Below are 11,559 nucleotides of genomic sequence, written 5' to 3'. Positions count from 1 at the left end.
AGATGAACCCTTGGTACACTTTGATTCTTGGTCAGCCTTATCCTTATAATATTCATGATTAATGGTCATTACTGAATGTCTAGGACGTGCAGGCATGCTATTAAATGCTTTATAAACATACCTCACTGAATTCTTAAAATAATTCTCTGCGGTAGTTTACTCTCATTTTACAAAGGATAACACAGAGTCAAAGAGAGAACACAACACGAGCGAGACTGTAAATCCAGTGGGGAGCACAGGATTCCAAGGTCTGATTCCTCAGCTCTTGCTTTGGTCGTTTGCACTTCGGGGGTCCTACCCAAAACACCACTGCCTAATCCAAGCTGGTGAAGCTTTACATCTGTGCTTTAGAGTCTTAGCTCTTTCGTTTAGCTCTTTGATCCATTTTGGGGTAATTTTTGTACATGCCATGTGGTAGGAGTTCGATTTCATTCTTTGAATCTGAACAGCCCATTGTCTCAGCACATCTGCTGAAAATACTACTCTTGGTTCTGTTGAATTGTCATGGCACCTTTGTCAAAAGTCAACTGACCATAGATATATGGGTTTAGACTCTCGATTCTATTCCATTGATCTGTATGTCCCAGTACTTGGTTTTGAAAGTATGTCACAGCTGAAAAGATAACTCACAGAGATTCCTAGATCAAATGGAAAAAAAAAAGCATCATTGGCTCTGTTTACTAAGCATTTCCTATCACATCCACCAAATATGCAAATGTTTGGGTTAAAGATCTAGCTAGTGAGTTTCCATCTTTTCTGATGTCTGTGAATTGGTCTTGCAAACCAATAGTACGATGCTGCATTTTTCCCCCCTTTTTAACACACAGATACAAAACTAACTAAAACTCTTCATTTAGATCTATGTTGATCCATAAGCTATTTACTAGGGTGATTTTAAAATTCCTAATATGTGGGAGGGGAAGGGTCTTTATTTTTTGTTTTCATGCAAAACTTCCAGTTGTCTTCTCTTATAGGGTCAGGACACATGACCCCCCCGGCACTGATTTGTGACAGTGTGAACAAGAGTACAGCCAAACAGAGAAGCTCATCTGAGCCTTGGTGTTCAGGGTTTTCATTAGGGCTTCATTATGTACATATGATTGGTTGATTGATTGATTGCCCACATGGTTGAATCCAGTCTCCTATAGTGTGCGACCCAAAGCCCCCCACTCTATATCACATGATTGGTCTTCCTTGCACGACTAGCCCCTTAACCTAAGACCAGTGGGTGTGGCCAGCCACATCTACCCTAAGCAAGGACACTTCCATGATGTCTGATACAGATTACCCCAGAAGTCAACGGGAAAAGCCACACCTCTCTTTGGCACGGTCAAATTCTTTATTGCACAGCGTTCCTGTGTTCAGGAAAACAATGTATTTCCTCCAGTTGCTGGGCCAAGGGTTCTATATATTTCTAGTAGTTAGAGCTTGCTGACTGTTGGACAATTCTTCCACAGCCTTAGAAATTTTCATCTGATCTAGCAATTATTGAGAAAATAATGTATTAAGATTTCCCACAATAATGGTAAATATAGCTATTCCTCCTTTTCATTTTGCTTTTACCCAATAATATTTTGAAGCTGTATTTATGTTAATAGGTACAATACATTTAGACTTATTACATTCTTCTGGTGAACATGCCTTTTATCATTCAGTGATGACTTACTGGCAACATTTTAAAATTCTAGTTGTGTTTTGACTATGATTTACACAGCTGCACCAGCTTTCTCTTGCTTAGTATTTACCTGATTGGTTTTTGTTTTCTTGTTTTACATTTTTAAATTCTAGTTAGTTAACATACAGCGTAATGTTAGTTTCAGGTGTACGATATAGTGATCTGTACATCACCCGGTGCTCATCAAAACAGGAGCGCTCCTGAATCCCCATCACCTGTGTAATCCACCCCCCAACCTCCTTTCTTTACCTGCTTATATTTTATCCAATCTTTTACTTTCTACCTTTCTCTATTCTGCTGTTTCTGTCACATCTTTTGAAAACAGCACATATCTGGATTTAATTTTTTATACAGCCTAAGAGTCCATGACATTTAACTGAAAAGTTCATGCCATTGACCTTTCTTATGATTACTGATTTATTTGGATTTATTTTTGCCCTCTTCTTATTTGCATATATTAGATGACTATTTATTTGCATTGCTTTTTTAAAATATTTTCCTTCTCTTTTCTTGTCTTCTTTTGGATTGATTAAAGTGTTTTTTTCTCATTCCATTTTTCTGCCCTATATCAGTCTGGAGCATATATATTCAATTTCTATTATTTGGGTGATTACTCATAGAATTTTAACATACATACTTAGAGTAAATTTAATCAGTATATTTCTCTTTTAAAAAGTACCTTAGGGAAGTCAGAATGGGAAGTCATCAGAGAGGGAGAAAAATCATGAGAGACTCTTAACTATAGGAAACAAACTGAAGGGTTGCTGGAGGGGAGTGGAGTGGGGAGATGGGGTAACTGGGTGATGGGCATTAAGGAGGGCACGGGATATAATGAGCACTGGATGTTATACAAAACTGACAAATTATTGAACACTACATCTGAAACTAATGATGTAGTATATGTTTTTGCTAACTGAATTTAAAAAAAAATGTACCTTAGGATGCCTGACTCAAAATGGCCACCTCTGGGGCACCTGGGTGGCATCTGCCTTTGGCTCAGGTCATGATTCCAGGGTCCTAGGATTGAGCCACACATCAGGCTCCCTGTTCAGCGGGAGTCTGCCTCTCCCCCTGCTTGTGCTCTCTCTGTTGCTCGCTCCCTCTCAAATAAATAAATAAAATCTAAAAAAAAACCACAAAACAACACAACAAACTAACCACCTCCAGCTATCTGAAGTCTTCATGGGGTTGCTTTTATCATTTGTTGTTTCTGCTGCCTCTCATTCATGGTGACTTATTTTCTTGAATATTCTTTGTGGGTGTTTTGTTTTGTTCTGTTTTGTTTCTGAGCCCAAATTTGTTGTGCTCTCTGTGAGAATTGCCTGAGGCCTGACCTTGAGGGCACATTCTCTAGGAAATCATTTGCATTTGCTTCTTCTGGGCACCAAGGGAGCATTCTATCCAAAGTCACTTAAAATTGTTGTGTCTTCTCAGCCTATTGATAGTGCCATTCTTGCCTAGAAACACCTGAGGCCCTCACGAGGGCCATGTTTACTCACAGTGAACCCTACAGGTGTTTCCCCCATCACCACTGGGGCCAGTGTTGTGGCCAGGCTGGCCCTGTGGTTCTTTATCATGAGCACGTCTCTATGAAGGCGCACACATGAGTCACGTCTTTCCACAATGTCAGCTGTATTCAATCATAAAGCAAAGTGAAACCACAATTATAAAGCAGGTTCAGGATTCCACACTCAGCATCATTTCAGCACATGATTACACCTGGCTTCTCATTCAGCACACAGAGCAGGGCAGAAGACAAGCCACACAACAAACAAGATAACAGAAGGATGCAGGAAGTGAACGAACCAAACTCCAAGTCAGTCTGGGGGGCACGTGGTTGAGATGAGGCCTCGGTCTGGTCCGGGTCAGCTCTCGGCACTGACTGCTTCTGACGTGCAAGCAGGGAAGGCTCTCGGTTCTGTTCGGAGGTCAAGGGGCAGAGCCTTCGGGGGCAGCTGCCCTTTTTGAAGTGGTCGGACAAACAGGGGTCAGGTCGAGGAGTCTGACAGTTTGCTGCCAAAGTCCTCCCCTTTTTAAAGAGATTTCATCGGTTTGGAGTCCCCGCAGACCTCCTCTGCTTCTGCTCATGATCAGTTCTGGGGTGTCAGCTGACACTGGTCCCGCGATGTCTCCTAGATACAGGCCCCTGCTTGACGTGAGAGACTCCATTTTGCTCTCTACATTCTTACTGTGATTGGAGGACACACCGCAGCAAAACCATCAAGGAATCTTGAAGAACAAGATTTATTATTCACAAAGCTTGAGGGGAGCATAGCAAGCATACTCAGAGGCCACACAGCAAGGTCACAGGTACAGAAAGAGGAAGGGAGCATTTACCTGGGGCTCTTTTTTTTTGTTTTAAGATTTTATTTGACCCAGAAAGAGAAAGAGCGCCAGTGCGCAGGAGCAGGGGGGAGAGGCAGAGGGAGAAGCAGGCTCCCCACCGAGCAGGAGCCCAATGCGGGCTCGATCCCAGGACCTGGGATCATGACCTGAGCTGAAGGCAGATGCTTAATGACTGAGCCACCTAGGCGCCCCTACTGAGGGCTCTTTTTATTAGGATTTGAGGGTGGGGTGCCTAAAACTTCACAAGTTTACTCTCTCTTGGCTAATTTAAAGCATTAGAGCAGAAATTTGGGTGTAGGAAGGGAGAAGATGAGTCACTCAAGTGGTCAGCTTTCTAGGTCCCCAGGGGCCTTCTCGAAGGGGAACTTCATAGGTGGGGTGACACCGTTCCTTATCCAGCTGTTTTAGTAGTAGCTGCGTCTTACTACTTGCAGTGGATTTCTTTGAAATGGATGCCTTTCCAGTTGAAAGCTTAAAGTCAGGCCCTTCGAATACAGAAGTTTTTGGGAGTTTTTCTAACCACAGTGGGGCCCATGCTTCTGTTTCCCTTTAGAGAACACTGCATGCAAGTGAAATCCTATGTCACTGTCTTTGTGCAAATTTAAGAATCAACTCTATTAGTAAAAAATGTTCAAAATGAAAATGTAGTCAGGCACTATTTAATCAGTACCTTCTAAATTCCTAAACAAGGGGCTCCGGGGTGGCTCAGCCGGTTAAGCATCTGCCTTTGGCTCAGTTCATGACCTCAGGGTCCTGGGATCGAGTCCCGCATTGCGGTCCCTGCTCAGGAGGAAGCCTGCTTCTCCCTCTGCCCCTCTGCCTCCCCCTGCTCGTGTGTGGTCTCTCTCTCAATCTCTCAAATAAATAAATAATTTTTTTTTTTTTAAAAAGGACATGGATTGCAGAAATTATGAATGAGCCTCAGGAATTTGCTCAATCCATTGGCTACCTCTTCCAAAATATTTCTGTAAACTGCACCACACATTTAAAGATAATCCCCCTATGTTATCTTGGAACCTAAATTCTTTAAGTTCTTTTTTAATTTCTTTCTTTTTTTTTAAGATTTTATTTTTAAGTAATCTCTACACCAAACCTGGGGCTCGAACTCACAGCCCCAAGGCCAAGAGTCTCATGCTTCACTGACTGAGCCAGCCAGGCACCCTGAGCTTAAATTCTTTTTTTTTTTTTTTGTAGTTTTTAATTTTATTATATTATGTTAGTCACCATACATCATTAGTTTTTGATGTAGTGATCCACGATCCATTGTTTTCGTACAACACCCAGTGCTTCATGCAGTACGTGCCCTCCTTAATACCCATCACTAGACTAACCAATCCCTCCTCCCCCCTCCCCTCTAGAACCCTGTTTGTTTCTCAGGTCCATAGTCTCTCATGGTTCATCTCTCCCTCCAATTCCCGCCCCCATTTTTCCCTTCCTTCTCCTAATGTCCTCCATATTATTCCTTATGTTCCACAAATAATTGAAACCATATGATAATTGACTTTCTCTGCTTGACTTATTTCGCTTAGTATAATCTCCTCCAGTCCCATCCATGTTGATGTAAAAGTTGGGTATTCATCCTTTCTGATGGCGAGTAATCTTCCATTGTATACATGGACCACATCTTTATCCATTCATCTGTTGAAGGGCATCTCGGCTCTTTCCACAGTTTGGCTATTGCAGACATTGCTGCTATGAACAAGGGGGTGCATATGGCCCTTCTTTTCACTACATCTGTGTCCTTGGTGTAAATACCCAGTAGTGCAATTGCTGGGTCATAGGGTAGCTCTATTTTTAAATTTTTGAGGAACCTCCACACTGTATTCCAAAGTGGCTGTACCAACTTGCATTCCCACCAACAGTGTAAGAGGGTTTCCCTTTCTCCACAACCTCCCCAACATTTGTTGTTTCTTTCCCTGTCCATTTTGGCCATTCTAACTGGTATAAGGTGGTATCTCAGTGTGGTTTTGATTTGGATTTCCCTGATGGCTAATGATGATGAACATTTTTTCATGTGTCTGTTAGCCATTTGTATGTCTTCTTCAGAGAAGTGTCTGTTCATCTCTTCTGCCCGCTTTTTGACTTGATTATTTGTTTTTTGGGTGTTGAGTTTGAGAAGTTCTTTATAGATTTTGGATACCAGCCCTTTATCTGTAGTGTCATTTGCAAATATCTTCTCCCATTCTGTGGGTTGCCTCTTTGTTTTGTTGACTGTTTCCTTTGCTGTGCAGAAGCTTTTTATCTTGATGAAGTCCCAAAAGTTCATTTTTGCTTCTGTTTCACTAGCTTTTGGAGATGTATCTTGAAAGAAATTGCTGTGGGCGATGTCAAAGAGGTTACTGCCTCTGTTCTCCTCTAGGATTTTGATGGATTCCTGTCTCACATTGAGGTCTTTCATCCACTTTGAGTTTATCTTTGTGAATGGTGTTAGAGAATGGTCGAGTTTCATTCTTCTGCATGTGGCTGTCCAATTTTCCCAGTACCATTTATTGAAGAGACTGTCTTTTTTCCATTGCATGTTTTTTCCTGCTTTGTCAAAGATTATTTGACCATAGAGTTGAGGGTCCATATCTGGGTTCTCTATTCTGTTCCATTGATCTGTATGTCTGTTTTTGTGCCAGTACCATGATGTCTTGGTGATCACTGATTTGTAATATAGCTTGGAATCGGGCAACGTGATGCCCCCAGCTTTGTTTTTCTTTTTCAACATCTCCTTGGTGATTTGGGGTCTTTTCTGATTCCATACAAATTTTAGGATTGTTTGTTCCAGCACTTTGAAAAATGTCATTGGAATTTTGATCGGGATGGCACTGAAGGTATAGATTGCTCTGGGTAGCATAGACATTTTAACAATGTTTATTCTTCCGATCCATGAGCATGGAATATTTTTCCATCTTTTTGTGTCTTCTTCAATTTCTTTCATGAGTGTTTTGTAGTTCCTAGAGTATAGATCCTTTACCTCTTTGGTTAGGTTTATTCCAAGGTATCTTATGGTTTTTGGTGCTATTGTAAATGGAATCGTTTCTGTAATTTCTCTTTCTACAGTTGCGTTGTTAGTGTATAAGAAAGCAACTAATTTCTGTGCATTGATTTTGTATCCTGCCACATTACTGAATTGCTGGATGAGTTCTAGTAATTTGGGGGTGGAGTCTTTTGGGTTTTCCATATAAAGTATCATGTCGTCTGCGAAAAGAGAGAGTTTGACTTCTTCTTTGCCAATTTGAATACCTTTTATTTCTTTTTGTTGTCTGATTGCTGTTGCTAGGACTTCTAGTACTATGTTGAACAACAGTGGTGAGAGTGGGCACCCTTGACGTGTTCCTGATCTTAAGGGAAAGGCCCTCAGCTTTTCCCCATTGAGGATATTCGCTGTGAGTTTTTCATAGATGGATTTTATGAGCTTGAGGAATGTTCCCTCTATCCCTATACTCTGGAGAGTTTTAATCAGGAAAGGATGTTGTATTTTGTCAAATGCTTTTTCTGCATCAATTGAGAGGACCATATGGTTCTTCTCCCTATTCTTATTAATGTGTTCTATCACATTGATTGATTTGCGAATGTTGAACCACCCTTGCATCCCGGGATAAATCCCACTTGGTCGTGGTGGATGATCCTTTTAATGTATTGTTGGATCCTATTAGCTAGGATTTTGTTGAGGATTTTGGAATCCATATTCATCAGGGATATCGGTCTGAAATTCTCCTTTTTGATGGGGTCTTTGCCTGGTTTGGGGATTAAGGTAATGCTGGCCTCATAGAATGAATTTGGAAGTTTTCCTTCTGTTTCTATTTTTTGAAACAGCTTCAGTAGAATAGGTATTATTTCTTCTTTGAATGTTTGGTAGAATTCCCCAGGGAATCCATCAGGCCCTGGACTCTTGTTTTTTGGGAGGTTTTTGATCACTGCTTCAATCTCGTTACTGGTTATTGGCCTATTCAGGTTGTCAATTTCTTCCTGTTTCAGTCTTGGCAGGTTATAGGTTTCCAGGAAGGTCTCCATTTCATTCAGATTGCTCAGTTTATTGGCATAGAGTTGTTGATAATAATTTCTAATAATTGTTTCTATTTCCTTGGTGTTAGTCGTGATCTCTCCCCTTTCATTCATAATTTTATTAATTTGGGTCCTTTCTCTTTTCTTTTGGATAAGTCTGGCCAGTGGTTTATCAATCATATTAATTCTTTCAAAGAACCAACTTCTAGTTTCGTTGATCTGATCTACTGTGTTTCTGGTTTCTAATTCATTGATTTCTGCTCTAATTTTAATTATTTCTCTTCTAATGCGTGGCTTAGGCATCGTTTGTTGCTTTTTCTCTAGTTCTTTAAAGTGTAGAGTTAGTTGGTGAATTCGGGATTTTTCTATTTTTTTGAGTGAGGCTTGGATGGCTATGTATTTCCCCCTTAGGACCGCCTTTGCAGTATCCCATAGGTTTTGGACCGATGTGTTTTCGTTCTCATTGATTTCCATGAATTGTTTAAGTTCTTCTTTGATTTCTTGGTTGACCCAAACATTCTTGAGCAGAGTGGTCTTTAGCTTCCAAGTGTTTGAATTTCTGCCAAATTTTTTCTTGTGATTGAGTTCCAGTTTTAGAGCATTGTGGTCTGAGAATATGCAGGGAATCATCTCAATCTTTTGGTATCGGTTGAGACCTGATTTGTGACCCAGTATATGGTCTATTCTGGAGAAAGTTCCATGTGCGCTCGAGAAGAATGAGTATTCTGTTGTTTTAGGGTGGAATGTTTTGTAAATATCTATGAGGTCCATCTGGTCCAATATATCATTCAAAGCTCTTGCTTCCTTGTTGATTTTCTGCTTAGATGATCTGTCCACTGCTGAGAGTGGAGTATTGAGTCTCCTACAATTAACGTATTGTTATCAATATGACTCTTTATTTTGGTTAAAAGTTGGCTTATGTATATGGCTGCTCCCATGTTGGGGGCATAGATATTTACAGTTGTTAGATCTTCTTGTTGGATAGACCCTTTAAGAATGACATAGTGTCCTTCTGTGTCTCTTATTACAGACTTTAGTTTAAAATCTAATTTGTCTGATATAAGAATTGCTACCCCAGCTTTCTTTTGAGGTCCGCTGGCATGGGAGATAGATCTCTATCCCTTCACTTTCAGTCTGGATGTATCTTTAGGTTCAAAATGAGTCTCTTGTAGACAGCATATGCATGGGTCCTGTCTTTTTATCCAATCTGCAACCCTGTGCCGTTTTATGGGAGCATTTAGGCCATTCACGTTGACAGTGATTATTGAAAGATATGAATGAATTGTCATCATGTTGCCTGTGAAGACGTTGTTTTTATAGACTGTCCCTGTAAATTTCTGTTGTAGATCACTCTTGGGGTCTTTCTCCTTTTATAGAACCCCCCCTTAATATTTCTTGCAGGGCCGGCTTAGTGGTCACATATTCTTTCAATTTCTGCCCGTCGTGGAAGCTCTGCATCTCTCCATCCATTCTGAATGAAAGCCTTGCCAGATAAAGTATTCTTGGCTGCATGTTCTTCTCATTTAGTACCCTGAATATGTCTTGCCAGGCCTTTCTGGCTTGCCAGGTCTCTGTGGATAGGTCTGACGTTATTCTGATGTTCCTCCCTCTGTACGTAAGGAATCTCTTCCCCCTAACTGCCCTTAAGATGGTTTCCTTGGTTCTAAGATTTGCAAGTTTTACTATTACATGCCGGGGTGTTGGCCTGTTTTCCTTGATCTTAGGAGGGGTCCTCTCTGCCTCTAGGACTCGAATGTTTGTTTCATTCCCCAGATTAGGGAAGTTCTCAGCTACGATTTGCTCAAATACATCTTCTAGCCCTCTCTCTCTCTCCACTCCCTCCAGGATTCCAATTATTCTGACACTGGAACGCCTCATGGTGTCACTTATTTCTCTGATTCTATTTTCATGGATTCTGAGTTGTTTTTCCCTGGCCTCCTCTTTTCCCTTTTTATCTATTATACTGTCTTCCAGATCGCTTATTCTCTCTTCTGTCTCAGTTACCCTAGCTGTTAGATTATCTAGATTGGATTGGATCTCATGGATAGCATTTTTAAGTTCTGCCAATTCACCTTTTATTTCTGCCCTTAGAGACTCTATGTTGCCATTAATTGATTTCTCCATTCTAGCCATTGTCTTCACAATTGCTAGCCTGAATTCCATCTCCGACATCTTGGTTATATCTGCATCCATTTGTAAATCTGCAGCATAAGTCATAATCTCTGAGTCTTTTCTGTTTTGGGGGCTCCTCCTCCTAGTCATTCTGTTGATGGGTGTTTGAGGGAATGTATAGAGTCCAAATTATTGACCAGAACCCAAGCAAGATGCACCTGTTTTCTTGGGACCTTAGGGTTGCTGGCCTCTTGTTTTCCCAGCCTGTCTTCTGCGGGTGGGGCCTGCCGCGCTGTTACTCAGGCAATCCTGTTTGGGCAGAGTTGCCCTGCGCCCTGTGGCGGGGGATGGGCTCAGTGCGAATCAGTCTTTGGGGCTTTTGTTCTCTGACGCCTTTCCCTGGCGGCTTTCCGCGTCTCTTCCACGAGTCAGAGCAGAAGAGACCATTTCCTACCCTCTGCCGCAGAGCAGAGAGACCTCAGTCTGTTCTTCAGTGAGCTCTGCAGGCCACACTGTCTCCATTTCTGTCCGTGCTGCTATAAACTGCAGCGTCCTGGGTTGTGCGTCCCTCCGCAGCGCTCCCTGTCCTGCCTCCAGGTCGGGGCACGTCTCTGCCCTTTGTGCTTCTAAAACTGCCAGCCGCTCCCAACTCGCACGCGACTCCGCCGCTTGGGGTTTTTATCCCCGGGGGTTGCAGTTCACCAGCAGGACCCCGGCCCACCGGGTTTCCGCCTCAGAGGCTGCAGTTCGCATGCGTGTGACCCCACCGGTCTGGTCCTCCACCCCGGGGGCTGCCCTAAAGTCCTTTCCCGACGCTACCAGTCTGCGAGTCTGTGCCTGGTCCCCAGCGCGCGAGGCTGTCACTCACCGGCAGTGTAGGATCCCCACGGCCAGGCACCCTCCCGCTGCCGCTTATCCTCCGATATCTGCCTGCAGGATCACGGCTCTCCGCTTCGTACCTCAAAACCAACTCCCTTGGGCGCCTGGGTGGCTCAGTTTGTTAAGCAACTGCCTTCGGCTCGGGTCGTGATCCTGGAGTCCCAGGATCGAGTCCCACATTGGGCTCCCTGCTCAGCGGGGAGTCTGCTTCTCCCTCTGGCCCTCATCCCCTCTCATGTGCTCTCTCTCTCATTCTTTAAAAAAAAAAAAAAAAAAACCAACTGCCTGCGATATTCTGTTTGTAGAGATCCAGATCTTACATCTCAGGCTGGTTTTGCGGGTGCTCAGAGTGGTCTGGTAGTTATCCAGCTCAATTCCGGGGACCAGTTGAAATAGGGTCCCCTACTCCTCCGCCATCTTTCCCCTCCTCCCTGAGCTTAAATTCTTAAAGAAACACCAGCAATTGGGTCTAGATGAAATTTGTACTGACTGTGTCTTTTTCTTATTCCTGCCAGTCTTCTGTTTCAAAACTCCAGTCCATTCAATACAGTAGTTAC

General features: G+C 42.6%; 1 protein-coding gene across 1 annotated transcript in view; it reads right to left on the bottom strand.

Moving 5' to 3' along the window:
• Positions 1-3,801: 3,801 nt before the first annotated feature.
• MINPP1 (multiple inositol-polyphosphate phosphatase 1) overlaps positions 3,802-11,559 on the bottom strand; it is a 94,293-nt gene continuing 86,535 nt past the window's right edge. Inside the window, exon 5 of the mRNA XM_021696105.1 lies at positions 3,802-3,904. Within this exon, the coding sequence (XP_021551780.1) occupies positions 3,853-3,904 (52 nt within the window). The 3' untranslated portion in view covers positions 3,802-3,852. The remainder of the gene's footprint in view (positions 3,905-11,559) is intronic.

This window comes from Neomonachus schauinslandi, chromosome 6 (assembly GCF_002201575.2).
Source record: "Neomonachus schauinslandi chromosome 6, ASM220157v2, whole genome shotgun sequence".
NCBI lineage: Eukaryota > Metazoa > Chordata > Mammalia > Carnivora > Phocidae > Neomonachus > Neomonachus schauinslandi.
This window is presented reverse-complemented; position numbering and strand designations above follow the sequence as displayed.